General features: G+C 38.1%; 1 protein-coding gene across 1 annotated transcript in view; it reads left to right on the top strand.

Annotated features, from left to right (window-relative positions):
* Positions 1 to 26,701, top strand: part of SPATA18 (spermatogenesis associated 18) — a 74,341-nt gene that overhangs the window by 27,326 nt on the left and 20,314 nt on the right. The window contains 3 exon segments of the mRNA XM_063107431.1: positions 1,129 to 1,252; positions 3,247 to 3,330; positions 5,653 to 5,698. Coding sequence (XP_062963501.1) covers positions 1,129 to 1,252; positions 3,247 to 3,330; positions 5,653 to 5,698 — 254 coding nt within the window.

Here is a 26,701-nt window from a genome sequence, read left to right on the forward strand (position 1 = left end):
GTTCCTAATAATGACTGGATTTGATTCTACTTTAGGACTTCACAGAACAAGTCTAATCCTTTTTACACCCTGACAGCCTCTTACACATTTGAAAGCGACTACTCATATTCTCCTTCTGGCCTCATGGCTTCAGGTTTTTTTCCACATGAAGTTGGTTTGAGACCTTCTGACAAACAGATCTGTTTTCTTGGCCTGTGCTCCATGCTCTTCTGAGTATCTCTTTTAAAGTGTCCACAACTGAGTTTAGGCCCCTAGTTTGAACTGTCCAGTCTAGAGGGACTAACACCCATTTTTATTCTTATTCTCTGTTGATTCAGCTAATTCGCAGTAGTTTTTTTTCTTTCTCTTTTTCTTTTTAGCCTTGTAGCCCTGTTGACTCATTTTGAGTACAACTAAAACCTGCTATTATATTTTCACATGTGCTGTGACTAATCTCCTCTATTAGTGCAGTTACATACTTTTTAGACACAATTGCAGGACTTCATATGTGTCACATTGCATTTTGTCTTATTAAATTCAGCTTATTGTTCCAGCCTGTTAAGATTTTTTTTGATACCATCCACTGTTGTTGTTGTTTTTAATTATCCACCTCTCACTATTGAGCATGTTTTCTATATTTCATACAAGTCATTGATAAACATGTTGACTTATCACAGGATTGACAGAGTTCCCTCAGCATCTTCATTTGGGTTCCCATTGACTGATAATTACCTCTTTGAATATAATCATTAAACCAGTTTTTAATCCACCTACTTATGTTAGTCGTCCATCTATATTTCTTTTATTTTGTCCATAGAGACATCATGAGAAACCTTATAGGAAGCCTTATGGGACGTAAGATAGTCTACGTCTCTAGAATTTTCCCTAATTGCAACTCTTGTAATCCTGAGAGGGGGAGGATTAAGATCAGTCTGACATGACCTGGTCTTAGTGAGTCCACGCTGGCTTCTAGTTATCACTGGTTCCTAAGCCAAGAGCCCACAATCTCTCTTTAATAACAGAATCAGGATCCATATTTATCTAGATCTGAGCATAATAAAAAATGAAAATTTATATCGGTATTTTCCCCCAGTTATGTTGCATAACTGCTTAACTTCTCTTTCTTGTTCTTTTGTGTATTTCAAATAGGTACCGCCGTAGCTACGACTCGGATTTCACTGCTCCCTTGGTCTTCTATCACGTGTGGCCTGCTCTCATGGAGAATGACTGTGTCATTATGAAGGGAGAAGCTGTCACCAGGAGAGGGGCTTTTGTACGGTGGCCTTTCATAGTGAAAATTCATCCCAAGTGTTTGATTCACAAGTTCGAGAACATTGATAAACCCAGAGATTCTATAAAAGAAGTTCATAAAGAGTTGTTTGATAAGATTTCATACAAAGGAGAGGAAGGATATGGTCTGGGAAAGAACAGATTCTTTTCTTCGATTCTCCCTTGATCCTTCATAATTTCCTGGCAGTAATTTCTTTGTTTGTCGCTTTATTTATAAGATGGAACTAGTCATATTTGCTTCCTCCATTTTAGAAACATTATGATATTTTAAGGGCAGATCCCTTTGAACTCATCTTGTTGGAAGCTTTCTATAGTTCTGAGCATTTAAAAGTGATTAATAGTTGAGAAATAGTTTGGCAAATTTTTATTGGTGGTTCTCCATTCCGGAAAAATATGAAAGTGCCCTGTTTTTCTCTCCTTGGTATGATGTGTGGGGAGGGGAGGGGTGGAGAAAAAGAGGGCAGAGGAGGTGGGGAGAGAGGAGCTAATCAGCTTTGGAAAGTTGCTTCCTATATACAGGGGTTATAGAATGTTTTGAACATGTTTGAGTAATAGAGCAGGCTTCCAAATGGAGTCTTCAGTGTGTAAGTGTGAGTGTGTGTGTGTTGTTGTGGGGACTGGATGATGGAACTGGGGGCCAGGGGTGCTTGGATATTCTGTATCATTCATGTTGTGCAGTTTTTTACCCCTGCCTTTCCTAGAAAGAGTTAAGGAAATTCTAAAGCGAAGCTCCTTAGCCCAGAGCAAAGCTACCTGTCTGGCTGGCCTGTTTCTGTTCCCGTAGAACTGGAAAGTAGGGGTAGTGCTTAGAGCAGCTTTTCATACATAGAGTGGAGAAGGGGAGTACGGTTGACCCTTGAACCACACGGGTTTGAACTGCACAGGCCCACCGTGGGTTGAGAATACAATGTTTGTGGGATGCAGAAACTGCATATTTGGAGGCCCGGCTTTTCAGGTCCACAGCATCTCAGGGCTGACGGTGGAAATGGAGTATCCTCGGGATTTTGGTATACGTAGGGGTCTTGGAACCAATCCTGTGGATACCGAGGGACAAATGTAGTTTATTTTAGAAGAACTTATTTTTGTAGGTTAAAAATCCCGTTACAGCAAATGCTATATCAATAAAATGTTTTGAGCTATGAAAGGTGATCCCATAGAAATTGGGTTTTGTTGATCTGACAGCCACACATGCTGTGCAATGAATGTTCTCATAAAACACACTTCTTGTCCCTACAGCAGTCAGTCTCAGTTAAGAAACTTATCTGCAGTGCAGTTTGGAAGGGAGGGAGAGGAAATAGCCATTATTCTTATGTTTTACATCAAATAGCAATTGCCTTTAAGCTTCCTTCTCTCTCATCAAGCATATTAACAACATTTGCCCAAGCTTAAGCCCTAAAACAAAATGATAATACGTAAAAGGAAGATCTTGGAAAAGAGTTGATGGAAGGGAAATTTTTAAGAAGAATTTTACTAGGAAAATCTTATTTTAGTGTATATAAAATTTTCTTTTTATTAATCAAGTTAGAGAGTAGATGGGCAGCATTTCTATTTCATTCATTCAACGATATTTATTTATTCAATAGTTATTTATGGCCCAAGCACTTTATTTAGCTGCTAGGGATTTAGCAATGAATAAAAGATACAAATCCCTGCTCACATGGAGGGATTACATTCTCCAACACTTGCGAATACAAATGTAATTTCTAACAGCTTACTTATAAAAAAAATTCTACCAGCACCAAGAATCTGAATTTCTCAAAGTTCATTGTCATGGGATTTTATTTAAGTACCTTAAAGTTATTGCCAAATATTGGGCAGCTATCAGAAATGAAAGGAGTGTAGTTCATGCTGATGATTAATAACCAAATCATTAATCATCTCAGTAAAAACGCTCGTTCTATGGTGTTTGCATGTTGTTTTAAGCCATGTCAGCATTCACAAACTCTTGACTGTTTCCCCCTCTCTCTTTTTTTTTAGTGGAATTCTGTGCGTTCTGTAAGTCGATGTCGAAGCAGGAGTTTAAGTCCCATTTGCCCCCGTAGCCATATTGGTTTAAGCACGGTACATATCTGTCTAATCATTTTTACACAAAAATCATATGGTTGACACTTTCTTTGCTTCAATAGTTGTCTATAAAAGAGGTGATTAAAAGTCTACAGGTAGAAAGAGAACCAGTTGCAATAACTCTAGCCCCAAATTGACTTTTAAACTACTGTGGGCTAAAGAATTTATCGTTTCTAGAAAGAAGGAAGTAGTTACAAAGGAAGTAATTAATTTGAGGAATAATAGACTTTACTTATATCATAGTTTTATTTTTATCTTTGAATAAAGTGAGCTATTAGAGATCAGATAGTCTTCTGAACAAAGAATGGGGTACCTTAGTCAACTGATCTGGGCACAGGTCTTTAGTTCCTCTAGAAATGAGTTTATGAGTTTGGAGAAATTGTTCAAATGATCTGGATCTCAATACTTTATATTGCAATTATTAATTTGTCCCTAACACCAAAGTAAGAAAAATAAAATTAGTTTCTTTGTGTATTAGTTCTTGGAAAGATTACTGATACTTACACTGAAGAAAAGAATAGCAAACACATCTCTGAAAACTAATGGAGATACCATCCCTAGAAACATTATTATGACTCACAACTGTTAATTTATTCAACAAATAATAGTTAGTCAATGCCTTTTGAATACAGGGCTAGACCAAGACATGTGAACACCAGATAGGCTAATAAGTTGCTGTTCCTTCAAATAAAAATTCTTTTAAAATTTATTCAACTTTGTTTTAGAAGAGACAGTGGTGGGGAAGGAGAACCACATCTGGTAATGCTCCACTTCTCCAAAATTGTCTCTAGCAATGCAGCTGTCGCCCTCAACTTGTCAAACCTCCTCAGCAAAAACAAACAACCCCCCCTGCAGTTAATACGACCCATCTTTCTTACTGAGTTTAGTGAGCAACTATTATTACCCCAGCCTGCTTCTTATCAAACATTCCTTCTGTATCTGATGGATGCTAGATTTGGGAGGGACACAAAAATGACTAAAACATGGTGTCTTCCCCAAATGGGTCTCAATAGAGGAAGAGCAATATGATTAAAACAAATTAACTGAATGTGTTACAGTCTATAAATTGATTAGTCTATAATGTGGTATAATATGATACAGTCCATAACAGAAGTACAAAGGGCTAGAGCCATCAGAGGAGTTAGAGATTCCTTCTGCACTTGGTAGTGAGGAAGTTCGCATGGAAGTTGGTATTTAATTTGGCCTTTTAGAATGGGCTGGGGCATTGGGGAGGAATATTCAGGTGAAGAAAATGGCCTAAGAAATGTTGGGGAAGGGGAAAAAGCATGCACCTGATACAGTCCTTTTTCTCCTTTTTAAAATATAACTTAATATTTAATATAACTTAATTATCCTTATTCACGAATAAGTATTTACAGTAGGTAAAAGCAAAAGGCTAGTGCATTTAGTGAACTGATAAACAAAAAAGAAATCTAGGTAGCATTATACTGGGAGAATCGCAGTTCTCTCCATTCTAAGAGGAAATGGCATATCAAAAGAAAGTAACATCAGACACCTGTTGTGCTATGGCCATGGCAAATTTTAACTCTGGACTCTCATTGGGAGGCCTACCCATGGTCAATGCCCTCTGTGACAAGCCCTTATACATGTTTGAGTCACCTTCTCTCTCTCTCTCTCTCTCATTTCGTGCTCAGAAAGAACAGGCTAATTTAAACTTTAGATGAGAATAAAATATGTTCTCAAAGGTGCAACTGCTGCCAACTTTCTGCTTCCCGTCATCCTCTCCCTACAATAAAACTGGGTACACCTGTTTTGCAGATGACTTCATAATCATTAGCATCTATTTATCTAGTTTGGTTAGAATGATGCTTGCAGCCAGATATTTCTGAGCTGTAACAGACTTTTGGTTAAAGTGTAGTGCCTTTTGCTTAGTGAAAGTAAAGGTGTGATTTGAAAAATGATTCTTTTCTGGCTGCCCAGTGACTTTCCTTACTAGGACAGTGTTTTGGACACATGGGATAATTTATATAAAGGATCTGCTAGAGATGATATCATCATTTTAGCTTTAATTAGTTAATTATAATAATAATAATTATTTTCTGTAAAGCATTGAATTTAATATGGCTGCTCTTAGGCCATGAAGCCCAGCTTTTAATTGATAATATAATTTGAACCAAATTGAGTGCCCATTAACTTCAGGAAGTATAAAAGGAATCATAACCTTAAGGGGAAAATAATCATAGTTCTAAAGTGCCTAAGAGCAACTATATACCTGGTTTTAGGAAAAAACATGTTAAAAGAGTCATCCTTTGAGCTGCGGCTACTGTGTCCTTCATGTTACACGTTTATATTTTCCAGATATCTCGAAGTCGGAGCCCTTCTCCAATAAGATGTGGATTGCCAAGTAAGTGGATAGTTAAGATGGATCAAGTTTTCTGCTCCTTAATACCCTTTCTAGTACTCAGCATTGTGCAGTAAAATGAATGTTTTACTTCCTAGGGAACATCTTTCCCCACACCTTTCATTTCTGGGCCCTCTCGCTAATGGCACCCAAGCAAGCAGGTCCCATGGGTTACATAGGAGGAGCCTCCAGTTGAGAGGTTTTATTGCTGTAAACCTAAATTAACTCCCCCTTTTTCATTTAGGAGCTTTGAAAAGAAAATCTGAAAAAGTGACCATAAAAATGAACTGTTTCTTTTTCTCCCCAGGGTTTTAAAACCACCAGACGTGTTCCTTTGCCACAGTACATCATGACAGCCAGCTCCCCCAGTGTCTCCATCTGCCTGCTGTGTCTGCCTCAGTCTTCACTTAAGATAATGTGAAAAGGCAATTCTGTGTATCACTCCACACAGAGAGTTAAATGTTTTGGCTTAGTGCATTTGTAACTTTACATATATCGCATTTTATTTTATTTTAGAGATACAAATTCCATTAATTTCATAAAAACTATTGCATAGGCGTTTAGGATCATATTCATTTGAAGCAAAGTCCATGACAAAGGTCCAGGATTTCCATCCTGAAATACTAGGCTCTTTTATGGCAACCATATGAGCAAAAGTCTTTACTGTGCTGAGTCCAAAAGAAAAGATGAGTCATTTCGGTTTACAGATTGATCATAAGTATTACAATTGTTGGTATCAGCTTAACTTGAAACAAATATTGGGTGTTTCAATTTACAGTTAAGGTTTGAAAGACAGCCCTTATCTCAGGTTGAGGAACTCCTATGAGTAGCAGTGACTTAAGGCTAAATGGAGAAGATGATGATTAAGAGACTATAATTAGTTGGCTTGCTTCTGTGTTCTTAGTTGGAGAATGCCTTGTTTGGTTTACCTGAGCATCAAATGTCAAAGCTACTTAGTTGAGAGAATTTTCCTGCTTCATAAACATGGAGCAATGATTTGATTAGAATTAAATGTTAATTACCTTGTGTTTATCTCCTGGGAATGTTTTATACTATTTTAATGCACTTGTTAAGTATAAAAGTTACGTGGGACATGCCTTTTACCTATTCTACCCAGTTGTTTGCAAATTCAGACCTCCTATGAACTCCATCTGACTAAAAATACCTAAACTCAAGACCTAGAACTAGGGGCACCATTTCTTGATTTTTAAATTGAGCCTAAATCCCTTGACTCCTTCACCATGAAGTACATTTTTGAAAGTTCACGTGCAGGATAAGAATGGAATATCACTTTCTCGAGATGAGTAATGTTCTTCCTGCCTTTAAAAAAAACCTGTTTTCAAGCTAGGCTTAAACACAATACTCACAAATCTGCTTTCTCCATGTACCTTTTAGAGAGAAACTTTGAATTGGCCACAGCCTAGTCTGCATGAGCTCAGTGCCCAAACCAGCACCTGATGTTTTTCAGGTAGAAAAACCAAACCAAACCAAACCAAAACAACTTCTCTAAAGCATGTTGTCTCTGTGCTGGAATATGGGAGGGGAGTCCTCCTCAGTCCCTGTCCTTTGAGTCTTCTGGTCGCCAACTTGTTCTGAGGTGTGAGTTTACTTTTTCTCCCTGTGTGCATTTATGTAGTCATCACTTTGAGGCAATGCAGTGTGCTGGAGGGAGCAGTAGGGGCCTAGGTAGTGCCCAGCCCCAAGGTCGTTAGCTTGCTTTGTGGCCTTGAACAATTTACTTCACCTCTCTGAGCCTCAGTTTCATTGTAGAGTTGAAGAAGTTGATGAAATTAGTGGTTTCTTAACCCTACCAGATTCAATGCCCCATTTATAATAAATATTTTATTTCGGATATCCTGAAGTGAAAGTCAGAGTTAATATAATCTATATGCACATATAATTTTAAACAATGAATATAGTACCCTAACTGTAATATAAAGCAGAAAAAAGGAAAGCAATTTAAAAAAACATAAAATGGTTTTCAATTAAAAAGCTTGGGAATAATCTCCCTAGAAGATAAAATTAAGTCATTGGATGCTTGAGCCTGTATATAGAATCACCAACTAAAGATACAGATCAATGTGTGCTGTATTGCAACAGAAAACCACAGAATTGTCATTGGATATAACTTTCTCAAATGATGGGCAACACCTGGTAATATTTTGAACAAAAATCCTTACAGTCTTGCCCTGATTTACATAACAATTGCATTCCTGAAATTCAGTGTATAGTAAAACCATGCAACAGTTACTTTACATTATATGTTAAAAGGTCTTTTCTAAAATCTCACTAACCAATGAGAATGCCTACATATCAGAATGTTTTTTTAGGAACCAAATGCATACCCTAATTTGGAAAAAGGTCACATGTAGCTCAGTTTATTTGCTTTGCAGCCTATCTGGCCTCTTGCTGTTTTTCAAGTTTCTGATTTGAACTGTGACTATACAAGGAAAACTGGATAGTCTAGAATAATTTTTGGAAAGAATCCATAAAATCAAAAGAGGCTGACTTGTATTCATTTCATCTGGGTATGTACCTTAACCTTAGAGACTTTGAAAAATGAAAAAACTCTTACTTTGTAACCTTCATAAATGTTAGTTTCTATATTATTGGTTTAATATCTAATAATAAAATCAAGAATGATTCTGTAACTGTCAGTTCCTTGGAATGAAATACCTTCCTCCAAGATACCCAAGTTTAGTGCAAAACCAGGGTCACAAATTCACTCAGGAAATATGGACTATACCCTCCTCCGAGGTTGGCCCTGGAATTGCTGCAATTTCACACTGTAGCTTAATTGCTAGCTTTGTTTTATTTTATTCACAGGTCATTGTCATATTCAAGATGCTGTGAGTAATGCTGTACCATTTTCATGCAGCTTTCACTTACACTGTTTCAGTTACTCCCCACAGAAAGTCTAGGTGTGCCCTCAACTTTATGGGTAAAGAACCTGTTCATCCAATATGCTATGCAGTCTTCTTCCAAGGCCTTTTATTTCAGAATGAGATTCTATCCTGTTTTCTTTTGTTCCTACGTGGCATATAGTATCAGTTCTTTTGTTTATTGGTTTGTTTTTCATTTATTCATTTATACATTCACTTACTACTCATTGGATACCTCCTGTGTGCTGGATGCAGTACATACTACTAGGATATAGTGGTGGACAAGGCTTTTATGGAGTTCAATGTCATGTCCTTGGTGATTTTCCTGCCATAGGTACCAGATATGATGGAAGGAAGAAAAGAAATGAAGTCAAAGTACAACAAATTTAAAAGAGGAAATATCACATACCAGTTGAAGAATTTAAAAATGTTAATTTATGGGACAAATATGTCTACATAAAAAAAATCTATGAAAGGCAATAGTAGAAGAAGAGTGTAGTGAAATACACAAGGAAACATAACTCAATTATGTCTTCCACAAGTTAATTCTCAGTCTTTTTACAAAGCTTTATTGAGCTTATACTCCTAGGATCACTAATAATAAAATAAGTGGGGAGGGGGGAGAGGAAGGGCTCGTAAGAAGATCAATTCTAATACCTCCACCTCCCACAGCTGTGTGCTCCACCTGCTATATTCCTAAGTAACAAGGGAATTTGCAGACCATTCTGATTTGCTTTTAGGCACCTCACAAATCCTTCTTCGTGAGACAGATCACTACCAATAGCATTTTATAAAGTTTGGGTTGAGTGGAAGATTTCCTAGTAGTATTACTTTTAATGACTTCATACCTATAATTAAGGTTAACGTGTTACAGAGCTTTTAAGAAACTAGTATTACAAAATGCATTAGGTCATTGAAATATGAGCCCAGGAACCACACGGATAAGTGACATTCATTATATGCCCTTTAAATACCAAAGCAGTGAAGTGTGTTGACCTTAATACAGTGAGTGAGCAGGGGCTTTGGAAATGAAGCAGGAACTAACTTTCTTATTTCAAAATGGTATGTGATGGGACAATTTCACATTTGAAACACTGTCAGCATAAACATCAAACTTTACGTAGTATCATTGACAATTGCCTGTCAAAACTGGGCAGCTATCTCTATTTTCTACTGGGTGAGCAACAAATGAAAATGATAAATGGGTTTGTTACAGGTTTATTTCAATATACTTTAAGCCATTATTTTAGTTATACAATTGAAATAATGTATTGAAATGTGTCAAATATATTTTAGAAAAGCTATTTAGAAATTGGACAATTATCAGAAGATCTTGAGTGTCATTTGGCGAATCAGACCTTTTGGCAATTCATTTCTGGTGTTGTAATGCTGGGGATGGGGCATTACTTTCCCCTTCTACTTACTTCTATCCTAGATCAGGGAAAAAGTTTCAGAGCCATGTCTTTAGAATAGTAGATTTCAGGATTGGCCCAGCTTGGTGGGTCATGAGTTTGAAGATACAATGGAAGAAAGTTATTTGTCCATTCATCATTCATTCACTTAAGAAGCATCTACTGATGCTTTGTTAAGTGATGTTCTATGCACTGTTAGGCCCTGAGGATGCAATGCTGAGCAAGACTTTCAATAGAGGAGAGAATGTTCTCAGCACTCCTTGGCTGTGTGTATAGGATGGATCTGTGATCTCTCTGAAAGATGTGGCAGTGACTGTTAATGATCTCTTGTTTAGGAGATAATATTAAGTCCCTAATGTTGGTAGCGGGTTGAATCAGTGTCTTGCCTTGCATTGTCACTGGGAAGCCCAGACTTGGCACCGTGTGATAACTCAGGCCTTCAAAAGGGAGGATTCTCAGCCCAATGTAACATGCAGTGAGAATGGATCTGAGAAAACACAGGTGCCACTTAAGTAATGTGGTGAAAATGGCAAGCAAGGCCAAAGGACTTAGCACTCACCCTTAGAAAGAAGGCAATAATTAGAACCTGAGAAGACACACAGTCAACTTAGAGAATCTATTCTCCATGGTCATAATTTTAGGAGCCCTTCCCAGCAAGGCCTTCCTACCTACCCACACTTTATTAGTAAATTCTTGAAATTTCACTTTCAAAGCTTTACCCAGACTGAAGACTTTGAGGGATGTTAGAATGCAAATGCAAATAACTGGGAGCAGTAACCCCATAGGGTAAATGAGGTTTTGGATTCTTCCTGAAAGTCATGGATAGAGGGAGCAATGGCAGACTCTGAGAGCCCTTAGGGCATGATTAGGGTTGGCAGGTTGTGTAATGGAAGCTTTTTTCTTTAAATGGAATGGTTAAGGGCATGAAAATTAGGTTACACCTATTCCGCTGTTGTGTTTGACACAAGCACAGTCTTACTGGCCAGTAAGAGGGTTCTGTTGTTCTAAGGTAGCTTCACCTTAGATATGGTTACTTTGACTGAAGATCTATTTGTATCTATACTATATGCTGTTGCTTATAACGTATCTTTGCTGCAAATCACAGGCTTTGATGTGATGTGACTAACTTCTGACCTTTCTTGGTTTAATTTGAAATTGCCTTAATGAAAAAAAGAAAAATGGGAGTCAGGAAAGGAAAAATAGAAAGTTTCTGGTTTTCTTTGATTGGAAAAATAAATTTCTTCTGAATGTTATAAGAGTCATGGTATAATTTAACACTTCATATTACTAATTTGACAGGAAGCTTAAGATGCCCTAAGTTTCCTAGAATATCTTCTGTAGAATACTAATAACTAGTACTTAATCCAACATTTACCATGTGCCAACATTGTGCTAAGCACTTTACATTATTAAACCCATTTTAATACTCTGGTTTCACTTCAGATTTTATAGACTCATTTTATTGATGGAGAAGCTGAGGCTCAAGGTCATTATTAAGTCACCTGCACCAGGTCACACAGCTAGTAAGTGTTGAAGCAGAGGTTCAAACCTAGGTGTTCTGATGTTGAGCCCAACCTCTTTTCACCAATTGTAGTGGATGTCAATAAGATGTGGAGTGAAAAAAAGTGTCCTGTAGTCAGATAGGTCTGAGAAATACTCCGTTAAAAGTGAGTCAGACCGGTGTTCTCTTAATCTACTGTGTGTGGGAATCTTTGAGAAGGAGGAAGTCATGTGCAGCATTCTCCTCACTTACTTCACCACGGAACCCAGCGTTTCAGGGAGCTCTTGCAGAACTGCTGTTCTAATAGAACTATTTCAGGAAATGCTTTCTTAGGACCCATTTTCTTAGATTTAAAGACACTGCTGATCATTTGGAGTTATGTTTTATCAACTTTTATGCCAAGTGGAAGAAGAATTCTGACTCTATCACCTGATAAACAGACTTTTCACCCAATAAATTAGTTACTAAATAAAAGGCCAAACCCAGGAACATCTTGTTTTTCCCTGTTCTTTATACCTATGCTTATTGTTTTCACTGCTATTTTCTCTCCTTAGTTTTTTTTCTGATTTCTTTCTTTTTCAGGGTTTCAGTTTTCCTTGTTAATCTGCCTGATAAAAATCCATTTACACTTTTTAATAACAAGCACCTAACCTTTAATGTAATTATGAATCAGTGGAAGAGACTAATGCATATTACTCAAAACACACTGAGTAGCATACTATATACAGATTCACTTATATCCTGAATCATATAATGCATTAATTTTATGAAAAATAAAAACTAAAAAATTCTAAAATTAATTATGCTTTCAATAAGTCTGAGCTATGATTATACTTAGGTCTTGAGTAACTCCTGTGAAAATATAGACTTTGATGATGAAAATCACTGGCATGCTTATTAGAAATAGGTTATTGGATCCCATCCCAAGCTTATTGAATCAGAATCTCCAGGGGCAGCTGTATTTTCAACAATAGTAGGCAAGTTTGAAAAAAAACACTGGTCTAGACCAAGCTTTAATGACCCTCAAGCAGAATATTGTCGAAATAATTTATTGCATATATTATACTTTCCCTAACTTTCTAAATAGAAAATGATATATTAATTTAAAAGCCGGGCCCATGTGCCCCAAACCAGCTGTGCTGGAACAGGCCAGTGCTCTGGGACCCCAAGCCCAGGCTAGTCCCTGCTTCCCAGAATTGGTGGTCCTTTCAGGATCCTGGCCAGACATCAGGGTGGAATGAGTGGTTCATGATACCCCCTGCCACAATGACTAAACACCAAAGGAAAGATACCAGAAATATGAAAAATCAAAAAGTACATCACTACCAAAGGAAAATAACTCTCAAGCTCTAGTTCTTATAGAACAGCAAGTCCTTGAAATGACTGACAAGGAATTTCGAGCAATAATTCTAAGGAAACAATGAGATATAAGAAAACTCAGACAACTCAATGAAATGAGAAAAAATATACAGGACCTGAAAGAAGAAATGTACAAAGAAATCAGTGCCCTGAAAAAGACTGTAGCAGAGCTTGTGGAGCTGAAGGATTCATTCAAAGAAATAAAAAACACAACAGAGAGTCTAACCAGCAGGCCTGAACAAGCAGAAGAGAGAATTTCTGACCTTGAAGACAGGCTGTTTGAATTAACATAGGCAGACCAGAACAAAGAGAGAAAAAAGAATTAAAAAAATTGAAGAAAATCTAACAGAAATAACAGACAATCTTAAGCACTCAAATATCAGAATCATGGGTATTCCAGAAGGGGAGGAAAAAAAAAGAAAAAGGCATTGAAAACATATTCAATGAAATAATAGCAGAAAACTTGCCAGGTCTAGGGAAAGTCACAGATCTTCAGATTCAGGAGGCCCAAAGATCCCCAAACATATTCAACCCAAAAAGGTCCTCTCCAAGACATGTTATAGTTAAAGTGGCAAAACTCAAAGATAAAGAGAGAATCTTACAAGCTGCAAGAGAGAAGCAGCAAGTCACCTATAAGGGAGCCCCAATCAGACTAACATCAGACTTTTCATCAGAAACCCTAAAAGCCAGAAAAGAATGGGATAATATATTCAAAATACTAAAGGACAAAAATTTCCAGCCAAGAATAATTTACCCAGCAAGGCTATTCTTCTGAAATGAAGGACAAATAGTATGTTTCTCAGACAAACAAAAACTGCAGGAGTTCACTACCACACGACCAGCCTTACAAGAAATTCTTAAGGGAGTATTGGGTTTGATACCTGAAAACCAACCACCACTGCCATGAATACTCAAGAAAGAACAAAACCTACCAGTTAAACAAAAATGCTAACAATAAAGAGAAAAAAGTTTATCTACCACCCCAAGAAACCAACAAACACAGAAGACAAACAGAAAACCAGAAAGAAAGGAACAAAAGATACTTAAGGTATCTAAAGAAAAATCAATAAAATACTAGGAGTAAATCAACACCTTTCAATAATTACTCTAAATATAAAAGGATTAAGTTCCCCCACTGAAAACACACAGACTGACTGGATTAAAAAGATGGACCCAACAATATACTGCTTTCAAGAGACTCACCTCACCTGTAAAGACACACATAGACTAAGAGTGAAAGGATGGAAAAAGATAAACCATGCAAATAGAAATGAAAAATGAGTTGGAATAGCTATTCTTATATCAGATAAAATAGACTTTAAACCAGAAACCATAAAAAGAGATAAAGAAGGCCATTATATAATGATAAAAGGATCTATCCATCAAGAAGACATAATAATCATAAATATACATGCACCCAATGTCAGAGCAGCCAGATTTATAAAGCAAACACTATTAGATCTAAAGAATGAGATAGACACTAACACCACAATAGTGGGGGACCTGAACATCCCACTCTCAACATTGGACAGATCATCTAGGCAGAAAATCAATAGAGAAACATGAGATCTAAACAACTCTTTAGACCAATTGGGTTTGGCAGATATCTATAGAACATTCCATCCAACAACCTTAGAATATTCATTCTTCTCATCAGCACATGGAACATTCACCAGATTAGACCATATATTAGGTCACAAAGCAAGTCTCAACAAGTTCAAAAAAATTGGAATTATTACATGTATTTTTTCAGCTCACAATGGATTAAAATTAGAAATCAATAACAAATGAAACTCTGAAAACTATACAAACACATGGAAATTAAACAACATTCTACCTAATGACATATGGGTCCGAGAAGAATTTATACAGGTAATCAAAAAATTTATTGAAACTAATAAAGATAATGATGTGTCATACCAAAACCTGTGGGATACTGCAAAACCAGTACTAAGAGGGAAATTTATCAGATTAAATGCTTACTTCAGAAGAATGGAACGAGGGCAAATAACGAAACTAATACTTCACCTTAGAGATCTAGAAAAACAAGAACAATCCAAACCCAAAATTAGTAGATGGAAAGAAATAATTAAGATCAAGGCAGAACTAAATGAACTAGAAGCCTGAAAAACAATACAAATGATCAATAAAACAGAAAGTTGTTTTTTTGAAAAGACAAAATTGACAAACCTTTAGCAAGGCTAACTAAGAAGAGAGAAGACCCAAATAACAAAAATTAGAAATGAAAAAGGTGATATTACAACTGATACCTCAGAAATACAAGGAAACAGAGACTACTATAAACAACTATATGCCAACAAATTTGAAAATCTGGAGGAAATGGATACATACAATGAATCTGGATACATACAAACTACCAAAACTGAGCCAAGAAGATGTAGAAAATCTGAACAGACCAATAACAATAAAAGAGATTGAATCTGTTATCAGAAGTCTCCCAACAAAGAAAAGCCCAGGACTGGAAGGGTTCACTGCAGAGTTCTACCAAATCTTCAAAGAGTAATTGATACCAATTCTCTACAAGCTACTGCAAAAGATTGAAACAGAGGCCATTCTCCCAAGCTCACTTTATCAGGCAAACATCACCCTGATACCGAAACCAGACAAAGATATATCAAAAAGAGAAAACTATAGGCCAGTATCCTTGATGAATATAGACACAAGAATCTTCAATAAAATACTAGCTAACAGAATACAGCAACACATACAGAAAATTATACACCATGATCAAGTGGGATTCATCCCAGGGATGCAAGGTTGGTTCAACATATGCAAATCAATAAATGTGATACACCACATCAATAAAATCAAAGACAAAAACCATAGGTATAGATGGAAAGTATCTCAGCACAATTAAAGCCATATATGATAAATTCACTGCTAATATTATTCCAAATGGGATGAAGAACAGGAACTAGACAAGGATGCCCACTCTCACCACTCCTATTCAACATAGTGTTGGAAGTATTAGCCAGAGCAGTAAGAGCAGAGAAGGAAATAAAGGGCATCCAGATTGGAAAAGATGAAGTCAAACTGTCCCTGTTTGCAGATGACATGATCCTATATATTGAACAGCCTAAAGCCTCTACAAAAAAACTCTTGGAGGTGATAAATGATTTCAGCAAAGTTGCAGGATACAAAATCAACACACAAAAATCAGTAGCATTTCCATACTCTAACAGTGATAATGCAGAAAAAGAAGTCAAGAAAGCCTGCCCATTTACAACAGCCACAAAAAAAAAAAAAAAAAAAAAAAAAAAAAGACTTAAGAATAAAGTGAACCAAAGATGTGAAAATCTCTACAAGGAGAAGTACAAACCACTGTTGAGAGAAATTAAAGAGGACACAAGAAGATGGAAAGATATCCCATGCTCTTGGATTGGAAGAATTAACATTGTGAAAATGTCCATATTACCCAAAGTGATCTACAGATTCAATGCAATCCCCATCAAAATTCCAAAGACATTTTCCTCAGAAATGGAGAAAACTATCCAGACATTTATTTGGAATAACAAAACACCATGCATAGCCAAAGCAATCCTGAGCAAAAAAAAAATAAAGCTGGAGGCATAACACTACCTGACTTTAAACTATCCTACAAAGCTATAATAACACAAACAGCATGGTACTGGCATAAAAACAGACACACAGATCAATGGAAAAGAATAGAGAGCCCAGAAATCAATCCATACACCTATAGCCATCTGATCTTTGACAAAGGCACCAAGTCTACACACTGGGGAAGAGACTGTGTCTTCAGCAAATGGTGCTGAGAAAAGTGGATATTCATATGTAGGAGAATGAAACTAGACCTGTACCTCTCACCATATACCACAATCAACCCAAAGTGGATTAAAGAATTAAATATACATCCTGAAACAATACAACTCCTTAAAGAAAACATAGGGGAAACACTCCAGGAAGTAGGAGTGGGTATAGACTTCATGAATATGACCCCAAAAGCACAGGTAACCAAAGGAAAAATAAACAAATGGGATTATACCAAACTAAAAAGCTTCTGCACAGCAAGAGAAACAACAGAGTGAAAGATAACCAACAGAGTGGGAGAAAATATTTGCAAAATATACACCTGACAAAGGATTAATATCCAGAATATACAAGGAACTCAAACAACTTTACAGCAAAAAAACCCCAATTAAAAAATGGGCAAAGGAGCTGAATAGACATTTCTCAAAGGAAGATATATGAATGGCCAACAGACACATGAAAAAAATGCTCAGCATCACTCAGCATTTGGGAAAAGCAAATCAAAACCACACTGAGATACCACCTCACTCCAGTTAGTATGGCTAATTTCCAAAAGACAGAGAATGCTAAGTGCTGGCGAGGTTGTGGAGAAAAAGGAAATCTCATACACTGTTGGTGGGACTGCAAACTGGTAAAACCTTTATGGAAAATGGTATGTAGTTTCCTCAAACAGTTACAGATAGATTTACCATATGACCCAGCTATTCCACTGCTGGGAATATATCTAAAGGAATGGAAATCATTATGCCAAAGGGATACCTGTACTCACATGTTTATTGCAGCACTATTTACAATAGCAAAGAGCTGGAACCAGCCCAAATGTCCATCATCAGATGAGTGGATAAGGAAACTGTGGTATATCTACACAATGGAATACTACGCTGCTATAAAGAATGAAATACTACCATTCACAACAACATGGATGGACTTGGAGAAAATTTTGTTAATTGAAACAAGTCAGGCACAGAAAGAGAAATACCACATGTTCTCACTTATTTGTGGGAGCTAAAAATAAATAAACATACAAACAAATAAAGGGGGGGGGAGAAGACACAACAATCACAACAATTCCTTGAACTTGTTAAAATAAGTGAACAGATATGATGTAGTGGGGGGGAGGGGAGTGAGGGAGGGGGCAAGAGGAACAGGTAAAGGGACATGAAAATCAAGTACAATGTATATTGAGAAGTTAAAATGAAAAAAATTAAAAAAATAAATAAACAAAGCCTCTGAGAATATTAAATTATTTACTACAATCCAGAAATAGGTAAATTACTGAAAATTTAGTATATGTAGTCTTTATCTACTTACATACATATAAATATATTGCTAATTATGGGCTATACAATTAAACTTTCAATAAAAGAAAGAGAGGATGAGAAAGAACAGCAATTTTATTTCTCTTCCCTAGAGGTTAAATTTTTCCTCCCTTGTGTTTCATATTTGGACAGCTTCTTTGTTGAGCTGTCAGAATGTGCTTTCCTTACTAAACTTATAAGTCATTCCCTTCCATCTTATAGATCTGTGTTCACTGTGTATAATTGAGAGTCGGAGTCATAGACTCAGAATAATGAGTCCCTGTTGGTCACAGTTTGGGCAGTCGTGATCATCTGCCAAAGGGAGCCAGAGGTCACCTGAATGATCCAGACTCGGGAACATCTTTATGATTATGTATAAGAATCCCTAGAGAAAAATCTAAAATAAAGTGAAACTGACATTCAAATTTTAGACCTCACGGATGTCCTACTTCAACTGGAATTTTCCCAAACATTGAATAGAGAAATTTGGCTTGTTCTGTTTACCAAATGTCCTGAAGAGAAGATTGGAGATCAACTTGTTTCAGTTTCCATGCATGAAAATTGAAGCATTTTTTCCTTTTTTTTTAGAGCCCAATATATTATCTCATCACTACAGTGTCTTAGTATTAAAAACTAGGTTCCAAAAAGCTCCAGGAAAAAGCCAAATGTAACCCCAGCGTTTGAAATACATGGGCTAACAGTTTGAATAGAAATGTTTTGGCGGAAATAGATTTTCTTAATGTTTTCCTTGTTTGAATTTAGCTTTTCTTCATCTAATAGCCAAAGGTGGCAATGTAAGACAAAATGGCATTGATTTTTGGAAACCAAAGCTGAAAAATTTCCTAGGATTACCTCTCTCTCTCTCTAACCAACTTGATCAATGACTGGAGGAAATTCTAGGGACATAAATGAATTTTAATCCTTGGTGCTATCAGGGTCTCTCTAGCTCACTAAGGCCTGGAGTTTCCCTGGGAAATGTATGCAGTTGGCCACGAGATGGCAATGTTGTTTAGGAAATGAGCAGACACTAGCAGTCAGTAATAAGGTACAAATTGGGAAATAAATAGTAATGCCTCAGATAAAATCTATAACTCAATTATTGGTTTTACTGCTCTCCATCCATTTGGAGAATAACTTAATTGATGGAGGATGGCTAGGCATAAAATATAAGGAGTGTGATAGAAAATGTGAAGTGTTAAATAATTATGCCATTATACTTAATAAAGGATTTATGCATTTGATCCCATCAAGGCTCAGGAAGCAATTTCTCTGCTGGAAGAACAACTAAAAAATTGCTTTTTAAAAATCCCCTTATGCAACCTATCATCAATCTTGTCAACTTAGAGTTGTTATTGAGATACAATGCAGTTTGTTAATAAATGTTTTGGACATAGCTCTTTGCTTTTAATCATGGAAGAGGAGAAACTGATGGTTTCTTTCATGATCCTCTAAGATTTCCAAGATTTTTCGAAGATTTTTCAAATGATCAGTATTTTACAGGGCCCAAACCCTCCAGGTACTAAGGAGCTCAGGGTTTCTGACACTGACATAGGGTTCCAGCAAGTACTTTAGTTTTCACCTGGAAGATGGAATAATATTGCTAAGCAACTCTCAAAGAAATTTCAGGGATTCACCAGAGTGATATTCTTAAAGTGTTTGAAAAAAGTCACAATTCTGTATGAAAGCAAGAAAAATTTATAGCATTAATAACTTTAAAAAAATATCTCTGCAGAAATAGAAATGTTTTCTGCCAAAAAATATAGATTTCAATTTTGGCTTCTCTAGGCCTGCTTTAGTTTTTTTTGTTGTTGTTTGTTTTGTTTGTTTTGTTTTTAGCATGCTAATTATTCAGAGAACATTGATCTTAAAATTTGTTTCTTTGCAGCCAGTGAATTGATCAGTTAAATATGCCTCCAGCCAATGACCGCACATCGAAGTTTAACTACTAGTCTCCAGGTAAAAGTTTGCAAGAGGTTTTCTGTTCCCCTTTCCCTCACCCAGGCTCCATTCCTGGATCTTTAGGCCCTTAACTGTTCAGGTTAGACTTTTGGGGAAGGGGGCTCAATCTCCAACTTTTCTAGCATCCTCCCAGATACAATGGTTTAAAGATATTGTTAGTGATGATTAAAAGAAAGGAAACTCTTTCTTGGTGTGGATTTATTATCGATAAGGAAACTGCTAATTGATATTATAAGCCATCAGCTGGTCTAGAACTGGAATATCTAGTGCTGTGAGCATGTACCTTATTTGTATTTAATTTTAATAGACACTGTGCATAGTGTAAGAAGTGCAGAAGCCATCATTGGTAAGGTACCTGGCTCTCTTAACTAGACTAATGTAATAGAACCTTTGCCTCAGAGCCAATCCAGGAAAGGGAAAGGAAAAGTTTTGAATGTTAAAGATGTAAGGAAAAGGGGCAAATATTAGAGAAGTTGAAGGGGGGATGTTTGCAAAGATATCTCTTTGCTAGTTTTACTCCTGGGAGATGTGTTTCTATCAAGAAAGTAAGGAGAAGTGAGAATGTGGGTTCCATCTTCAGTTGTACAGATTTTACCTTTCACAACCCCAGGGAGCACCCCACATTAGGATCACTGCTACTCAAAGAGCTCAGAGAAGGAGCTTGGGCCGGAATATAAATTAACGCACTGCTTCCTTCATAGAGAAAGTCTTACTATAATTTTTAAAAGCTAGTTGCACTACACAGCATGCTTAGAGACACAGTTTATACTGTGATGCAAGCTCTTTAATTGTGGACCCATACCCAACAGCTTGTGGATTGGCAGTAGCATTGAGTAGCACTGCTGTAGACCATGATTAGAACAGTGTCCCCTAGAATTGTGCAGTGCCCAACAGCATGCACTGAACATGATTAAGAGGAGGAGGCTTTAGTATTGGTTTAATGGCATCTTCAAAGTTCCTGGAAAGCTTCCTGTAAGAAGAGATTATCAGAAGCATTTTTGCTATTCCTCTTCTGAGGGAATATAAACAATATTCTTCAAAAAGGCTCTGCCTTTCTTCTGGGATTCTTTAGGAAGAGAATAATGGACCAGCATCTGGACTAGGGTGAGACAATAAGGCAGTTTCATTGGGTGCAAAAAACACAGTAATAAAATAATATTTTAATGTAATATTTTTTAAAAAGTTAATGAAAAAAATTTAGGGGATGAAGTGTCAACATTTTAAATAAAGACAAGATCATACTGATAATACATTCTTCTGTGTTCTGAATGCACACTCTGAATTGTTTGCAAACTAGCTCAGTTTGGCTAGTATCCTTGGGCTTTTATGGGAATGTTCTCTGGTGATCTGTATTTTTCCAGTAAATCAGGTTGGAAATAAGACCAAACCCAAGTAGCAAGTTTCTCATACCAGATTACATTGCATTTATCAGCAACTTTTCTCTGCAGCCACACAAATGAAAAGTGTTATATCTAAGAAATAATGAAGACTTGCCCAATTTCAGTTTCTGTTTACATGAACTGCATTACATGGATCTGATCAATACATTTCCATTCTATTCCTAGGATTGTCTCAGCCCATAATATGGACCATGGGACTGAATTGCCATTCTGATGTGTGAACATCAATACTGGCTGCACTGAAAGGCTTTTTTAGTCTTTCAAGGGTACAGTGAATGAAAGTGGATAAAAATAAAAAACAATTTAACAGCACAGGAACTGTTTTATTTGAGCAAAATATAATCTCCAACATTCATACTGAAAGAATCCATTTTGTGTCAGTAAGATCGACAATTCCTTGGGAGAGCAAAAGATAATGGGGGTTTGTTAATTACTGGAGGCAATTTCAAGGCATGTTCTTTGATGGAGCTTTCTGAAATATGTGTCTTGTTTGGTTTTAGCCTGTTTGTACTGGAGAGTTGCTTTAGGAAGTGTTAACCTTTCAGTGACTGCGGGATGGTGCAGTGTATACTAGTACTTGAGCAATCACTGCTTTGAAAAACAGAGAGCTTGGGAAGACTTTTCATTAGGAGACAATCCTGATGTCCCACTAAGCCTCCTCTCTTGGAACACCCCTTTTTCAAAAGCAGTAAATACATTGAAATGAAGTTAATTTCTAAATATTCTTTTTGAAAAATTGAAACATAATTGATTATACATGTCTATGGGGTACAGAGCTGCATATCAGTACCTATGTGTGACATGTGATGCTCAGATCAGGATACTTAGTATATTCAATATTATCCAATGTTATTGTTTTTTTGAGCACTTTTATCGATTCCTCCCTTACCCGCCCTCCCCACTTCCCACTTCTGCTAACCTCAGTTCTGTTCTCTCCTTTTGAAAGTTCAACAGATTATCGTGATGGCTGTTTGTTTCTTTATTTTTTTTTTAGCTCCCACTTATGAGTGAGGACATGTGGTATTTTTCTTTCTGTGCCTGGTTTATTTCACTTGACATAATTTTCTCTAAGTTCATCCATATTGTTGCAAATGGCAAGATTTCATTCTTTTTATGGCAGAGTAGTATTTTATTGTGTAAATATACCACATTTTCCTTATCCAGTCGTATGATGATGGACATTTGGGTTGGTTCCAACTCTTGGCTTTTGTAAATAGAGCTGCGGTAAACACAGGAGTGCAGGTAACTCTTTGACATGATGATTTCCATTCCTTTGGGTGTACACCCAGCAGTGGGATTGCTGGATCGAATGGCAGTTCTATCTGTAGTTGTGTGAGGAACCTCTAATTTCTGAACATTCTGGATTGTGGTAGTAAAGTTATTGAAACCTAAGGAAGGTTTCTTCTTCCCGTGAACCTATGGATTTGTGTATACTTGTAACCCAGTGGACCAGCAGCAGTGTTCGGTTTTGATTTTTAAAGTTGGAAAGAGAGGACCAGGACCAATCCTGGGATGGCTTCTAGTTATGAACTTAACATGAACTAGGATAACAGCAAAGCAAGGTCACCCTCTGAATAAAACAATTTAGTGTCTGTTATTTTCAAAAAGTATTATAAATCATTTTAGGAAAATTAGAATTTTGTTGGACTTTCTTAAGCTGTTAGTTTAGATTGTAAAGAAAAAATTACATTGTAAATGGATGTGGGGGTGGTACACCCCAATTTCCTCAAGGCTGAAAGTCTTTAAAGGCAAAGTAACATGAGGCCAATCTGTCAACTGAGGCCTTTTACAGAAAATGGTCAACATATACTGCCCCCACAGCCTCCTGTGCCTGTCTGTAGGATTTCCAATCAGTTAGGGATATGCTTTTTATTACCAGAAACCCTGACCAGAAAACCCAGGTACGTGGCTAGGTGTCTTGAAAATTCCCTTTGCTCCTGCTCCTTATTGTGCACACATAACGACCATCCTGGCTGACATCGGAAGCCCTCTCCACAGTGCCCCTCACAGTGTCCCAGGCAGCCACCAGTCCTGGCTCCAGTGCCAGCCCCAGCTCCACTGCATTTGCCAGACAGGGGAATTCTAGCCACAGAAGCAGATTTGCACACAGAGTCCCAGAACCTCAAGGGAACCACACCAAAGACTGTGTAGACACCAGTGTGTCCCTGTTTGCATAAATAGAATGCTTCTGTGGGTTCTGTTGAGAGAAGAGAGCTGGGAACCTACTTTGTCACTTCTGCTCTGGCCAAGCTTTGAGAGCAGCAGGTTGCTGATGCTCTGTGCAAAATGTAGGGCTTGGGGTGAGGAGGGTGTTTGGGAGGGACGGCTGAGATGAAGATACTGCTTTTTCACTGAGCTGGTTCCCTCCTGGCTTAGACCAATGGCTATTCCAGAACCAGCCCAGGGAGTATGGGATTCAGTCCATTCCACATGAATACACAGACACACACTCTCTACCATAGACGCTGACACTGATAAAGGCGGGAGATGTGGCTGTGGGCCATTTTACTTTGAATGTGTAAAGTATTCCAGCTAGGAAAGCTTATCTCAGAGAGGGAAGCTTCAGAGACAATCTACCCAGGACATGAGTCTTAAAAAAAAAAAAATCACTTATGCTTTATGAGGTAAAATATTGGTCCTTTCTTAGAGTGATGTCCCAGTTGAGTTGATGTCAGTGCTGAAATAACCCTCAGTCCAGCAACTTCAGAGGTGGGATGCAATATTCCTGCAAGAGGACAAATCTTCCCAGGGGTGTGTTCCCTCAACATCAAGAGAAGTGTTGGGGTGTTCTAGCATTCTGTTGGTGACTCGGTGGTTTTCTTCCTCCTGCGAGGACAGGAGAAGTTGGAATGGGCTGCACACACCTGCCGGCACCAGTCAGCTCTGGGGCCATTTTGTGCTCAGGCAGCCCTGTACTCCAGAGGTTTCTGACAGGTCTCTAGACTGCCCCACATCTGCAGTAGGTGGGAGACTTCATCCCAAGACCCCGAATCTCCACCCTGGAGACATTCAGGTGGTGGGAGCTTCCACCATTGCCGCACAGGGCGTGTCCTCCGGGTTAGGGGAATAACCTTCTCCACAGGACTGTCCCTTCATTTGTGCTGGGGGTTGAGGGACGCCCCATACAAGAGCTCTGCAGGGTCTGATTTCAGTGCAGGGACAAGGGGCCTTGTAGGAAGACGTGTCAGGAACAAAAAGGTACAGAAGGAAGACCAGAAGTGACCCCCTGCGGTTGACGCCTGTTAAGGCGCCATCTTGCAGATCAATGGTGTCAGTCTGGATTCCTTCTCTTCCTTCTCCTTTCCTCTTTCTCTTTTGGGATTTTGGCCGTAACTGGGAAGAATCCCTTACTGCAACTGGACTCTCCGACCAGCAGGTGACAGTTCCCTTTGTCACTGGGAGGAGGGAGAGAGTGATTTGGATGAAAGAGAAGTCTGTAGAGGATCAGTGTGAGGGGTGAGAGAGAGGGAGAGAGAGAGAGAGAGAGACTGGTAGGAGTCAGTAGGTGGGTAAGGGGAGGGGCAGATAACGGGGTAGTCCTGGGGTTCTGAGCATTTGCTTCTGTGATGGAGGTGGCGGCCAAACTGTCCACCCCCTCTTGCCTCCTTCTCCCACCTCTGCCCCCCAGAGCTGTGCAGCCCTGCATCACTCTGAGAACAGCTCCTCGTCCCAGGCCTTGGATTCAGGACAATGGGGTGGGAATCTCTGCTCTGCCCATGGCTTCCTCAGTGAACTCAGGCAAGTCACTTAATTTCTCAGAGACTCAGTTTCTCGATGGATAAAAGGGGATGTTTGTGGGAACTGAATGTGAAACAACACAGAACAGGTGCTTAATAAGTGTTCTGAGCATGCAAATCTCCATAGAATATCAAAGAAGTGGCTGTAAAAGTGACGAGTCCTTTCTTCCTGAAGGAGCTGAGTGTGTGCTCACTTCTCTGTGTAGCCCACTCTACCCCCATCCCTATCCCTTTTTCCCACAGTGCTGCTGCTTGTTTCCCTGATTTTCCTGGGTCTCCAGCCATGTTTTCTGGCCTTCAGTTCCTGGGCATGGGCCATCACGAGCATTCCTAGGAATCCTGGGACTTTACTTGGATGAGCTGCCAGTGAAGGCAGGACCCTGAGTTAGCCGAGAAAAACCAAACAGTGTACAGGGTACCAGGGAAGAGCTGGTTCTCTTGCAAGCTGTGGTGAAAACACATCACTGCTGTTTCTTTAGAAGGAATTAACATCTGTGAAAAGTAGTAGTTAAGAACTGTGCATAAGAGAAAGGACATTATTTAGTCCTTTATTTTGTTTAACAGGAAAGGAAGCAGACATCTTAAAAAACAGGAGTACCCTGCTGTAATGCTATCATCCTATTTCGAAATATTTTGCATGATTATAAGAAAAATCAAAAGAGGTGAGGAAACCTTATCTATGAGCTCACAAGCATTTAGGAGAAAAATTCATGCACCAATTCCTTCTGTAATGAGACCTCTCTGCAAAGACTCTCCCATTCTATATTTGTAGAAGTAACTGGTGTAATTTCTGGTCTGGTCTGGCCTAGAGCTCTGATGATAGGAAGAGAGGCTCCATTTCCTTTTTGTATGGCTAGTTTTTATAGCAAATGGAAATGTTTTCTAGGAGAAGTGTTTCGTATAGTCCTAGTGGAATTTAAAAGCTAAAGGCATTAACCCTTCTACTCTGCAGATGCAAAAGCTTAACAGAATATAAATGGTCATAGCTTCACTCCCTCCTAGTTTCCTATTAAAATACATGCCAGCAAAGAGCCCCCACACTAGTTGTATTAGGTGGACTTTGGAGAAAATTTGCCTCAATGATGTGCTATTTTAATACTTAGATCACTAAATCCCTTGCCTGGCTGGACTCACTTTTAATAATTGAAAACTCAATTAACTCACATATATAAACACAGGCAGTGTGCAAGCTTGGGTTTCATTTGGAGCCCAACTTGAAGGAACGGCAGACAGTTTATGGGCTCTTACTTTTTTCAGCATGAACCTGCAGGGGCTTGTTACTCAGGCTTCGCCTCTCTGACTGCCATATGCTTTCTTCACTGCAACTTTAATCAAGACCAGACTTAGCCTGATGTGAAATAAGATCTGAAGGCCCTGAGAAGTCATTCTAATGAAACTCGAGCAGCTGGAGCCCACAGACTGAGAGAAGCTGATTTAGAAACATCATCTCTAGATTTCCATTCTGTCTTAAAGGGAACACAGCTCAAATCTTTGGACCCTAAAAAAGTTGCATGAGATTTTGGGTTTCCTGTGAATGTGAACCTGGCTATATAACTAGTTTAGGAAGTGAGAATTGACTTTTTGGATGATCATTTGCCTAGGTCTGCAGTTGATTGGGTTCAATGGGTTTTATGTATGGATTTTCCAGTTAATTAGTAAGGAAGAACAA

This window comes from Cynocephalus volans, chromosome 9 (genome assembly GCF_027409185.1).
Source record: "Cynocephalus volans isolate mCynVol1 chromosome 9, mCynVol1.pri, whole genome shotgun sequence".
Classification (NCBI taxonomy): domain Eukaryota; kingdom Metazoa; phylum Chordata; class Mammalia; order Dermoptera; family Cynocephalidae; genus Cynocephalus; species Cynocephalus volans.